Source organism: Melopsittacus undulatus, chromosome 7, assembly GCF_012275295.1.
Source record: "Melopsittacus undulatus isolate bMelUnd1 chromosome 7, bMelUnd1.mat.Z, whole genome shotgun sequence".
Taxonomy (NCBI): Eukaryota; Metazoa; Chordata; class Aves; order Psittaciformes; family Psittaculidae; genus Melopsittacus; species Melopsittacus undulatus.
This window is the reverse complement of record NC_047533.1, coordinates 11,332,749-11,346,476: the sequence shown is the minus strand read 5'-3', so window position 1 is coordinate 11,346,476 and position 13,728 is coordinate 11,332,749. Positions and strand designations below refer to the sequence as shown.

The following is a 13,728-nucleotide window of genomic DNA, read 5'->3' as shown; positions in this document are numbered from 1 at the left end:
GTTTCTTAAAAAAGAAGGGTTGGTATCCTAGCACTTTAAAAAATCCATAAAACTATTTTGTTTTTGTTTTCTTTAAACTTATGCTACTGCTTTAAGTAGGAAAAGGCACAAATGAAGATATGACAAAGGATAAAGTGAATCAGTGAGAGTACAAACACTCTAGAGAATGCAAGTTTTAAGATAGACAAGACTGACAAAGTGGTGTTACCATGAACAAACTGGATGTAATATGGTGATGAAACTGTGTGCAGTCACTATGAAACAACCGAAGAGCCTTACTTATGAGAATCCAATATGAGATTTTGGAAATATCTTTTGTCAGTGAAAGGATAAAAGCGTTTCATATTAGCTTTTAGGTTATAAAAATCATGTTGTATGCAAGCTGAATCAGTTTAAATTAAACAGAAGATGAACAAACACATGTGTGATAAACATTCTTGATTCCAGGAGAGGGTATTTTGATAAACTGATGTAAAGTGTTACAGAAATCAGTTAGCTCAAAGAGCTGAATGCACAACACTTATTTCTGCCAAAAATGTTACAAATCTGTGTCCAAAGGAGAATGCAGGAAAGGAATCCAGACCCCACTGGATTAATACATACCCTAAGGAGATTATTAGGAATAAGCATACAGAAAGAAAAAACAAAAGATGGATCAGCAAAGAGCTCACAATGTGCTGAGATAAAGTAAGAACTGCCAGAAGTCAAGCTAACTTAAGCACTGAAAATGATATTAAAACAAATAGCAAAAGGTTCTCCAGCTATCCAAACAAAAAGAGAACAAGGGAAGAAGAAGTAGGATTACTGGGAGTTACACTTTGTCAGTACATAGCAGAGGTGAAAGGTAACCTAGGTACGGCTCCAACACTGAAACAGTATTTCACCTTTAAGGAACAAAAGGTAGAGTACTGAGTAAGAAGGGGGGGAAGCTAATGGAGGAAGGGTACACCAATGAATCACAGTTGTGATGGAAATAAAATTCAAAGCTCTTAATTGTACTTAAACAGGGAGCGATAAGCTCACATTGAATTCTAAGTCCAAAACCTGTCACCACTGGAGAACTGCAGCTATAGTTTTTGTATTTAAAAAGGGAAAAAAAGTCATAAGGAGTTAATAGTTTGCTCCCAACAGAAAACTTAAGTAAAAACTAAATAAAAACACTGAAGTAAACAGAAAATCAATTATATTCACATAGTTTTTAATTGGTTTGACATAAGTTAAAGACACATTGACAGACTTTGCGGCAGCTTTAAGAGAAATAACTTCTGCATATCATACATTTTATCAGATCTTATCTGATTTGATGTCATTACAATGTTTGGTATTTGACTGCACATGGAATTAAACACAAATCTGGAGAATATGGAGTTTATCAGAGGAACTGTAGGGTCAGTAAGGAAATAATTAAATTAAAAGAAATGGGTAGTGAGAACTTAGCAGAGCTGACAGAGAAATGTCAGCATGGACTGGTGTTGAGTTAAAATTACCCCATGTTTTAACTAATAACCTGGACACCAAAAATAGTAATGGGCTAATAAACTTTCCTGTCTATACAGAGTTACAAAGCACTGAGGCAGGAGGAGGATTGAGATATCATAAAGAACTAGGATAACCTTGAACATTAATGTAATAGAAATGGGTAAGATTTAACAATTCATGGGAAAAGTAATGCACTTGGGGACTAATAAATACCCCAAACTTTTATAGTTTAAGCTGAGAGTTCATAATTTGGAAATGATGGTGAAGGATACAAGCATAGATATCACAAGATGACCTAGAGTTGCTAATACAAGTGTTAAAAAAAAGCAAAAGTTTGAAATATCTGTCCTGATACATCACAGATATGGAAAAGACAGTATTTTCAGGCAGTGACAGTTGATCCTGGAGGAATCCTTGTGGTGTTCTTGTTCATTTGTGTTCAAGTGGGCCAAATTAACTCCACCAGGCTAGTGGTCTATAGGATAGGTCTAGGGCAATGAAAGCTCATCACAGGAAAGGAAGTTTGATAAACTTTACTTATTTAAGCTACTAAAATGAAAATGATCTGTAAAAGCAAGTGTTTCTTTAGAAACGTAATCAACCACCAGCCTCACAGGGGGTTTCCACATCCGATAGAGGGAGATAGGGATGACTACTGAAATAGATAGATCACTTGGATATTCCAATCTGGAAACTAAGAAACTTATCATTGCCTGTTATTTGAATGGCACTGACACCAGAGGGAAAAGAGGGTAACAGTGTGAGGTAGAATAAATGTATGTGCAACAAAATCCCTGCTCCTGCCTGGAAGAAGATGCTGGTGTTGAACATCAGTGCTGAGTTCAATTTCTTGGCTTCTTGTCTACAGAGAGGATGGGTGAGACAGTTTTGTTCTAAAATGCACCAAGATAAAGCCCAGTTTGACAGCAAACAGGGCTCACTCCAGCAGGTTGCAGCGGAGTTGCTGCCTCGAGGCTGCCAGAGCTGAACCACTGCCGCAGGCACAAGAGACCTCGTGTGGCGGCTGGAAGAAACCCAAGAGGCAAATAAAGCTGAAATAGCCCCAGACAAGCTGGCAAGACCCACCGACTCCAGTGAGAACTGTATTTCACTTAGCTTCTGTTTCCCATGAACTTAGTTACAAAGCCAAACACTTTTTATTTTGCTTTTTTTTTTCTGTTTAATATAAAGGAAAAATGCAATTCTAGAAGCCAACAGCCACATACTGCTCATTATCACATCTAACCATTACAGTAAATTTTCTGGAGTAACTAGCCGAGATAAAACAATCTTGTTCTCTAATTAGGCACTATCTGAATATCAGAAACTCTCTGCATGGATATGGCTCCTGCTTTTCCCAGTATACTGACTTTAATCTGGATATTCTGAGGTTGCCTCTCAGCACATCAGGGACACAGAAGAACGTGGGTTATACACCCTGCCAGCTGTCTGCTTTCCTAAATATGTAACAATTAAAATAATGAATGATGGTAAATGTTTGATAATTAAACATCTACATATACAAGAACACATTTACACAGGCAGATGTAAGGAGATGCAAGCTCCACTCTAGATGCCTGCTACTTACATAAGCCTCATACTAATGTGCTTTGTTAGATGTATTCTTCTGGGCATACAGCTAATGTAATGTGGCCAAATATCTTCCAAAGCAGAATAAACCTTCTCTGGTTTACTCAGAGGTTGGGCAGATGAATACAGGGTTGTTTGTACACAGGGTTGTTTGCACAGTATGCTTGGACACATCACCAGAGATTCACAGTCTGATGCCTGCTATCCTCCTCCACTCTGGCTGTAACCACTTGGCACTAAAGCTATACCCCCAAAAATTTATTTTCTTTGATATTGATACTCACTGACCATGCCACAGAGATGGGGATCAATGTCAGAGTTCTCAACCATAAGTGCAAAAGGCAGAGAAGCTCCTACTCTTCCACGGCCAACAGGGCATGTGACAGACTACAAATATTCAGAACTAAATAGGAAACACTAAGTAAAGAAGAGATCACATAGGATGTTCATGAGTATTAAGACAGTCAGGTGGCTGAATAAAATTACAAAGGAAAAGAAAAAATAGGAAATGTAAATAACAGGAAGATTCAATTTCAATTCTGTGTTGCTGCTATTTGGGTAGCAGGGTTAATTTTCAGGAGGGATGGAGAATGCTGGTAAAAAGCAATGGAAAATGAATTATACAATTTATATGGCATCAACACAGAAGTAATATTGACACTGACAGAGGTGTGAACTACCTTTTGCATTTCTAGTTTTTATAGGTCCACATTTCCAAGATAACAGCAGTAACAAAAAAAAAAAACATGATAAAAGAAATGCTGGTATAGAAGAGTGACTTTGACACTGTACATTGTTCCTGTGTAACACAGTTCTTGGTCTCTACACACTTCTCCCTACTTAAAATCTGTGTACAAGGACTGTTACAGAGAGTATCAGATCAATAGATCTATAGAAAATAGGACTATAGAAAAGCATTAGATCAACTCCAGGAAGCTCCCAAACACACCCAACATGTGCATTACAATGAAAGGTTTAGGTGTCTAGATGTTAGGTGTGTGAGGTGCTCATACTTGGCTTCACCTGCACAGGGAATCCTACAATGCACCTTGTGCACATGCCTGTGATGTCTGGTGAGGACTAAGGAATCAAATCCCTTCAAGTTAGTCAGTAAGATAGATGATCCAAAATAACTTTTTATCTCGTTACAGCCTTGCGACAGACTTTGTACCATCTGTTTTTCCTGTTCCTTTCATGGCTAAGCCATAATTTCCTTAATATAAGCTGATGGAGCCAGCTATCACATTACCAAAATGCCCACAAGACTGACATCCTAGTTCTGCTGCCAGACATGCCTTGCATTGGATGCATTCTTTCGGAAAACTGCTTCCCCAACTTGTTTACCTCAGATGACCTGCTACAGCCATGTGGTGTAACGGAGGAAGCAGGGAGAGGAATGGCCCAGACAGCTGCTAAAATTCATTTAATCTGTTTTTTTGTTGTTTATATAATCTAAAAGTAAAATTCAGACCTGATTCTGATGAACATTTCCTGCACCTCCTGACTTGCTGAAAAATGGAATAAGAAAAGTGTAGACCACACTTTTGGTACTGACAGCTAGCCATGGGCGTATTGTCTTCAGACCAGTATTTAGTAACAAAATTATCCCATTATTCCACTTGCGAGATTTGAGGGAACTTACAGGTATAACTGCGAGCAATGATAAAAAATACCTATTCTAACTTAACCTTTGGAGCAAAGTGTTCTTTATGCTTATCATGATACAGAAGAAATGGTTCTACTGATATTCAAAATCCATAATTTGTATCAAGAGTTATTGGCATAAGCCAATAATCTACCATCTTGTCTACTGAAAATAGCACATAATAAATAGGCACTTTTATGCATTAATGAGGGGCAGGTTTTTGTGCTAAAGAATGTCTGCTCTCCAATGAGACAATACAGCATTTGTACAAACAGTGCTACTTCCTTCACTAATATGAAACTATAAACAGGTTTACTATTGAAATTTGAAAGCACTTAGTACTTACAAGCCACAGCAAAACAAATTGACAAAGAGGTGTAATTATGATAGAGATATGAAACATAAAGCCAACTGGAGAGCTGTGTGGACTAGGCTGTAGCAGGGCCATCTTCCCTTGCCACATTCCTACTTGACAGTGCTGGTGGCCAGGGGATGCAGTACTCACTGGAGTAACCGGCAGTCTCCTGTGCCCTCGGGAAGTTTTCTCTGTCAGCAGCCAGAGACAGGGACCGCGTGTCTGAATCCGGGGAGTTAGTTCTGGTGTCCATATCCCCCTTCAGAATAAGCCAACTGGTCTTCAGCTGGAAAGAGGAAAAGCCTGTTCAACATCTGAATGAAGTTCTCCTACCTCACCTGTCTAGGAAATTGGTGAACTGACAGCATGTTTATGCTCAGTGCCACTTGTAGCATCCTTTATCAAATTGTAAAAGTTGACTATATCATGATTTAGACATCACAGCTACCAGAAACATTTCACTTTCAGCTAGGCTGAGGGTAGTTTCTCTGTTTATTAAGCTGCTCACTGTGCCCCACTTTTGAAGATGCAGTAATTTTCTTGTAACTAATCTGCTGTTAATATTTTTCTTCTATGCTAAGATGCAACCTAAGTAAATGTCTGTAAACTTAACTGAATCACCAACGTATGTACTGAGTGAAAATCCATGAGTTTATTCTTAATCTCAGTATCCCTACTCTCTTTACCGTAGAATGTAGATTCTAAAGCCTCTGAGTGAGAGATTCAGCTTTTCTTTATTTCCTTGGAAAGACCTAAAGTAGTAATGATTATTTCAGTCATGCGAAAGAATACCTTTATATGATTATGTTTTAAAAAACACTTGCTTAAAGAAAGATAAATAAAATACTTCCTTTTGTTTTTTGTCATAAATACCTTTTTACTGTCCTGATCCATGCTTCCATCCTCCCCTTCTGATCTTCTTGCTGCTGGAAGATTAAGTTAATTTTAAAAATTAGAACACATTATTTTTTTTTTCTTTTTCTGTTTTGACTGTTCCAAATGTTTTCAAGCGTTAAAAATTATAACAATAAAAAGAAAGAAACAAGAAAAAAAAATTCCTGGGCAGACAACTTGATGTGTAGAGCTATAATTCCACAGAACTATTTAAATTGTCTTGAAATTATTATACTAATACTCATCTTTCAGTTAAGCACAGAATTCAGACAATTTATTCATGCTGGATTTCAAACCCACCTTTTTAGGAAGAAACTACTTTGAAGGAATGATCGGTGGGAAAAAAACCCCTACATCGTAATTTAGGGACAGATTTATACGGTCATTGCACAGAGTGCAGTCATTTCCCCATTCTTCTGCATTACCATGACCATGAAAGTACTTATGGTTACATACATATTTTGTGGTCTACACACCTGGGCCTCCTATGGAGGACAGGAAGTGATGGCAAATTGGAACAAATGTGGTATTACTTCTTTATGAAATCAGCAAGAGAGACTGTGTCAGGCTCCAGAATTCACAGTTCTTTGACCAATCTCCTTTCTGACTATATTGCCCTCTTAAAGAGTCTTTCAACAACAAAATATTGCTGATATTTTACTGTTGATTTGTTGTCTTGTAACTTTCCATCTTGCTGAGAAGAAACTTAGCTGAAAACCTAGAAGCTTTTCATTAGATAGTTCTCAACCATCAAACGTGTTTTTCATTGCCCTTTATGTCGCAGAGTATTCCAAACACTTAGTTACACCTCAGAAACTTGCAGAAAGAGTTTGTGCCAAATTTTACATCATTTCAGATAAATTCACAAAATCTGGGTCCTACTTGCCTTTATATCACTTAATGTTGTTTTGGGGAGAGTTTTAGTGGAACAAAAAAGGAGTAATGCAATGATCATTAATTTTAAGCCATGAGAGCTCATCATAACAAGGGATTGTCTGCAATGCGTGAATAAAAGGGCAACACAAGAGCCCCATGCAATGCAATGTAGCCAGAAAACATATTTATTAATAATAGAAATAGTATGATGATAAAAAAGGCTCACATTAGATTCTTGGAGACAAAGGTGGGGAGATTAAATCGCATCATCAGAAGTACTGCAACACAAGCAGCAAACTGGGAACAGGTCTGCCCCCTCTGTTTCCCCACTAGCATGTCAGGACAGGATCTGCCCTTTATCTAAACCACACAGGCAAAAGGCTACCATCATAGGCATTTCAGTGCTGTTTGGTTTCATTTTCTGGTGCCATCACACAGATCACATCCAGACCTTAACTGGTTTTGCTGAAGAGGTGATACTTAAGAAAATTGACAAATTGCAGTAAGGAAAAAAACCTGTGGGTTAGAGGAGAAAATCCACAACTGTAGGTTTGGATTTTTCTTTTTTTTTTCCCCCTCAATTTAATGTGGCAAAACAAAGCTGGGTCATGAAATAAAAGTTAAATTATGAATAAACTCAAGGTTTTCACAGCTAGTTAATAGCTTCTTGATAAGAGCATTTTCCAAGATGGCAAACTGCTTCTCCAGGAAATAAATAGAAAGAAGTATCCATATATGACAGGTGAAAAATAAAGTCCCTACATTGCAAGAAATACTTAAACCTGGTTCACTGATTTTCTGGGAGGCTCCTGCACTCTTCACTTTCCAACCTTGGGTCTCATCCTGATTGCTTTTAGACCCCATTTTTCCCCAATCTTTTTTCATTCTGGCATTGGGTGTTTACAATAGAAACACAGAAGGTAAAGCTACAGCAAATCTATTGGACACTGCTGCAACTGAAACCTTTAAAGCCAAATGTTCTGGAAGAGCTCTTTGCACTTTTTGCTGTATAGAACATTTTTGTGCTTGTTTGTTCAAAGTTGCTCTCTTCAATGAAGGAATGTTCTCTGGCTCCTTTTCAGCATGTGTTAGTTCAGTGTCCCATTAGCTTGAGGAGGTGAATCATAAGCTGCTCACGTGTTCATGCTCTAGCCAGGAGTACTTCCAGGACAAAAGGTAAGTTTTATTTATTGTTTTATTTTTAATTTCTTTTTTATTGGAAGGAAAGTTCACAGATTTTTCTTTGTTTGAGTCAGAGAAAATTACGCTTTGCTCTTCAGCAGAAAACAAAGTGTGCATTTTCAACGTAAACTTTCAGAACACCTATAATCTATAAATAAAGTTTAAAACATATATCCTTGTTAATCTACAGAAATTGCTGACTTGATAATTTAATTCTCAGCTCCCTCCAGTGATTATGAGGAACAACTCTGTCCAGCAGTGAAAAACTGACATAATCCAGACTTCGACTGCTTATCTGATGGATGGAAAATGGAAATAAAAATGCCTGGCCTGGAAGAAAAAAATGCTGCCACTTAGAATCCTCTTTTCAAACCAAAGAGTCTATAAAATTAAATGATACAGCCGGGATACAGGACATTGGAGCCATATTGTCAGCTTGTGTAAATCAGTGAAGCTATGCTGATTTACACCAGATGACTGTAACTTTGCATTTGCTCATGATCTTTCCAAACACCACTACAATATGCAATTTTTTCCCGTCAGTAGCTTTTTTTTTGATCAGCCTGAAGTTGCCTCAAGTGATCTGTGTGTCTAAAGACAAGACAGAATTAGAGAGCTTGGGCAGACTATAAGGTTGAAAGATTACATTAATTCAAGCCCTAAACCAAAGAGATCCTATCTTTTTGCCTGAGAGGTAACATTAGTTTGTCCAAGATTAGGACACCGTGAGCAGAAAATTATCAAAGACCAACAGCTAAAGTGCACTGAAACATTAGCAAGTCTTGCTTTGCTCAAAACCATACCCACAAAAACCACAGAGGTTATCTAAATCTGGATGATCTCCATCTGCAGTTACTTCAGCATGAAGTACCAGTTATAGTGAACACGCACAGGCTGACTCACTCAGTTGGGAGACATTAGCTGACAATTTTCCTTCTTCTGTTGCTGTATCAGAGCCAAACTAGAACTTACTCCACACCAGAAATAACAGTTGTTTTCCATGACAGATAACATAATGATGATAACTACCTGAAAGCATAATTTTTAAAACTTCTGCACTTTTCAGGCACCCTTATTGCAGCAGAATCCCTACATATTTGTTTCCAAAGAATAATGGTGGAATTCATTTTGGGAAAATGAATTCCCCATTACTAATCCTGTACCACAAAGCAAGATCATTGTCAAACATCACTGAGAACATAGTAGGCAGGCACTGACAGCAACACAGTGATGTTCATTAGTGAAGTATTAATAGAAGAACACAGACTTTATATTGCTATTTTTCATATTTACTAGGGTCTTAAGTCAGACACTCAGTGGCAGAAAACATCACATATTTCTTTGTGTTGTTTAGAAACTCAGACAGCAACCTTGTTGCTGGGTCTACCAAAGGTTTTCCAACCACATCTTGCCGATATTATCAGCTACTTAATTTGCTCCTAACTTCCGCAATGTGACTACATTTATTCTTGATGTTTTACAGCTTCAAGAACTTGCAGATGAAAAGTGGGTATTTCATATACACCAATTATCAATGACCATTTATTTCCTCAGCAATGTAAAAGTCAGAATTATTTAAAAAACACAGGTATCCCAAGGCATGGTTTGAAAACAGGAGAGCAACTGTCAACATTTACATGTTTTGCAGCATTCCATAAATGAGGAACCTGCTTTGAAACTAGTATAAGCTATGAATTACCATGACAAATCAAAATATCATTCTCCCAGTTTTAGAGAACTTACTGAATCCTTGGACAGCATGTTATACAAAATGCTATTTAATTTTTTCATTACTTTTCTTCCTTTTCTGCTTGAGATTATAGGGACATAATGAAATGCAAAGACCACACCAAACAAATTTGGAAGTCAATATGCATTTTTTACAAAGGCATGTAGATAAAGCTGCGACAGAGAAGAGCAGACTATACCATGCTGTTTGTAGATAGGAGGTTTCCTATAGATGTTATCTTTTACGCCAGTGTCTAAGGAAGAGGAAAGAGAAAGGAAAGAATAAAAGAGTAAGAAAGCAATTCAGACAATGCTGCTCGCCTCCTCTCAACAACACTAAAAAGTACAAACACTTCACCAAAGACTTCAGCATTTATTCAGTGGTTTGACATTCACTGGTTATTGCAAGAGAACGAAGCTTTAACCATCATCTTTATATATTTAAAACATTGTCTATACCATCTATGCAGCATAATCCCTCCTAATTCTCTCAAAGTGCTTCAAGACACCCTGATGATAATTTGCTGGAATACCAATGTATATTTCATAGACAACAAAAGCAAACTGGCGATACTTGCCACTACTTAAACCAAAACTCACGTGCAGGTACAACAGACTAGTATTATAGCCATGCTTGCAAAAGGAATTTCTCCATTAATTATTAAAACTGTACACATTCAGATATAGATGTTTATATTTGAAATGCTCAATATTCTTATAGAAAATCCTACAGTTTGCATATATTTTTAATTCTGTAGCTAACTCAGCCTTCCAGGAAATGTTTAAAGCCCCCAGAGCCACAGTCTAGGGTTCTCATATCACTTTGTACAGACATCAGATTTACTTAGTGTTACAGACCTGAGCAGATACAATTCCTCATTATGGTTTCTTTACAGAAATGTTAGCCCTTTAAGCTAAAAATGAATAAGCTATTCCACTGAGCAGGTAGATGTTCTTAGCAGTCAAAAAGCTAAACAATATGGACATAAATTTAATGTGCTTTTTTGACTGAACGTGAACTTGAAAACAGTATAGTACATAAGCAAAGACACAGCCACAGTGAGCCTCTTGGAGTTTTCAAGTCTTCCAGCTATTTTCAGTCTATGTTAATATAACTCTAATTCAGAGAGTAGAGGGATAAGAGAAAAAAACCCCAAAACCAGAAACCCCTTCGAACTTCCCTCCTGCACAAAAATTCAACAGACCTATGCAGCCACAGCACTATAAATAATTGTACCTTTGTAGGCTTAATAACACTTGTCACTGTGTGCCTCCTCTAACATGTTTTTAACAACCACATTACGTTTTTAACATCCACACGGCACACAGCCCTCTAACTTCTTTATTTCTGAGATGAAGTTTAACAGGTAACAGATTTGCACTTATCAGACATTTTCCTTTCTTGAAGTTCGAATTCACAGATTAATGAAAAAAAAGATTACATTCAGAAGAGAATAAACAGGTGCCAGCAATCGAAGATCAAAAGCTAAGCAGCGCGTGCCTACCTGGGATATGGAAATGCCTAGGAGCCTGCTGATAGACAGAAGGTGAAGATTTGCTGTCTGAGTACATGGATAAGCTTGGAGTGCTCCGACCACTTTCACTGCCTCCAAGGGGAAGAGCAAAGAAAGCAGATAAAAGAAAAAATGGAAAGCAAAGTAGAGTATTTCAAGCATAAAAGCTTGTTCAGAATGACTTGTTAATCCAACAGTTTTAAGTATATGATTCTTGTGAAGCCCATTATTTTTCAGCACAGTGTATTGCCTTAGTCTCCAAACATCTCATCAGTAATGAATATCTGAAAGATAATATCAGATTAAACTGCCCCACTGTGAAACTAAAACTTCTTTTTTTTAACAGCACTTCAGTGAAGAAAATAGAAAGGTAAAAACATTCACAGCCTTGCAATGTGTTTTGCATAGTCTTAACTGAATAATCTATCAATTAAGTATTTTAAATGATTAATGCTATGGCTCATGGCCTGCCCTGAAACCAGTAATGAAATCATTCAGTGGTGTTCATCTCAGGGCAGGACTAGACTAAAAAACAGATGTTCCAGTAAAGTCAAATATTCTTGCATATATCAGTGATAAAAACAGATGTTGAAATTTGGTTCTTAATTGCAAACTTTTTCCCACAGGTAACATGCCACAGCTCTATTTATGCAAACAAGGTTGGATTATCAAGTCATAGATCTATAATGCCATAGTCACTTCACCAAATTTCAAGATATACAAAGGATTGATGCTTATTTATTTTTACACTTGTTTTGTCAAAGGCTCATTAGGTGCCACCTATTTTTTCCAAGTTTATTTCTCCGAAGCACATTCTATGGCATTATAGTGCTGCTTGGCAAACAAAAAAGTAAAGCTCTACTTTTTTGGGACTTGTAAAATCCTATTAGTTTACAGCACTGTTAAGCAGCTGGAAGCCAAACATGACATTTATTCTAACATAAAATGGTTGTTAACTCACTGTTATTGTTTTAGTGTGGATGAAGCACAAATTTAATGGCTAGTAACGATGTAATTATAGCAAGGTTTTTTTGGGGTAAAGAACGTGCAGCAGCTCAGGGATACTAGATCTGTAACTGAGTTCTGACTTCAGGGAAGGGAAGTTTTATAACCATAAAACTATTGGATTACCATAACTGTCTAGGCCATGCCCATGGAGGTGGTTTCTGCTTCTGTTGACAAACAGTGGGTGCATGGTCAGCCTTGACATGCACCTCTGAAGTCAGCTGGGTAGTGCCACTGTGTCCAGCAGGAGCATAAACAGGCCATTTGAGATCAGAAGAGTGTGCTGTGTATCTCATGATGATACACTAACTAATACCTTCTAAATGTTATTTTCACAGTTGGTGAAAAATTAAAACTCAAAAACTTTTCGGCTGTTACCATTGTGTAGTCAGTAACAGTGATTTCTCATTGAAAAATGTAATCTGAGCAGCCGAGAATTGAAATCACAACTGCACTTGCTGATAGCCCCTGGTCCTTCCAAACAGTAAGGGAAGGAGTATGGAATTACTAAAATCCTGATGCATCACAACCACCTTGCAGCCAAGTTGTCCTCAGACAAGGAAGCAGACAGTTATTCAGTTTCTTGATTCCTGCTTTGCTCTTTGAAAGAAAGAAGTAGTGACAGGTTTTCAATGAGCATTCCTTCTTTCTTTGCTGCTTGCTGCCCAGATGCCTGGCCATCCCTAGCAATTGAAAGAAGCCTCCGTGTCACTCCCAGTTTGAATGTGAAGAGCAGTGGTAGACATTTAAGCAAGGTCCCTTATGACTCCAAACCCCTTAAAAAACTTGTAATGTCATTCACTCAAATGCAATGTTACTATTGGAATCTTTAAATTTAAAAAGAAGAGGAAAGTTTTCAAGTGATTTTCAGAGTGTATTAATTCCTCATTTACTTAAAACCTAGCATATTATTAAAAATGTATATTCGTATATAACCTGCATGAACAATCACTCACTGGGCACCCCAAGGTGCTGGTTATCATACACACCTAGAGTCCTTCTTTAGGGATAGGACAGGTCAGCAAGGAATCAGAAGGAAGCATTGATTAAAAGGAATAAACTTTTAAGAGTACACGATACAAGCACAAGTACCAGGAGACAGCAAATCTGCAAACTTCTCAATGCAAGGATCTTCTCTGTGGAGAGGTTTTCAAAGCCATCACATCTAACTTGCTCAAAACGGAAGAATTAAGGATGAAACGGGGGAAAAGGTTCACTCATACAAGCTGATGCTCATTTAAACTTTAATTCCGCCACTGATTTGGACAAATACACTAGAGGAGTTGTATTTCACATCTTTCATACAAAAATAAGTATTTAATAACAAAGCAAACTGAAGACCCATGTAGAAAGTTCATGTGATGGTACTACCGACACTCATTTCATCTAGCCTATAATTTAAATCTCTCAAATGAGACTTTGCCAAGAATGTCTCTCTTTCAAGATTTGCCTGGTATACA

General features: G+C 37.4%; 1 protein-coding gene across 2 annotated transcripts in view; it reads right to left on the bottom strand.

Moving 5' to 3' along the window:
• Nucleotides 1–13,728, bottom strand: part of ABLIM2 (actin binding LIM protein family member 2) — a 135,621-nt gene that overhangs the window by 19,067 nt on the left and 102,826 nt on the right. For both annotated transcript variants that reach the window (XM_034064919.1, XM_034064920.1), the window contains 2 exons: nt 5,943–5,995; nt 5,220–5,355 (listed from right to left, as the gene is read on the bottom strand). In XM_034064919.1, coding sequence (XP_033920810.1) covers nt 5,220–5,355; nt 5,943–5,995 — 189 coding nt within the window. The remainder of the gene's footprint in view (nt 1–5,219; nt 5,356–5,942; nt 5,996–13,728) is intronic.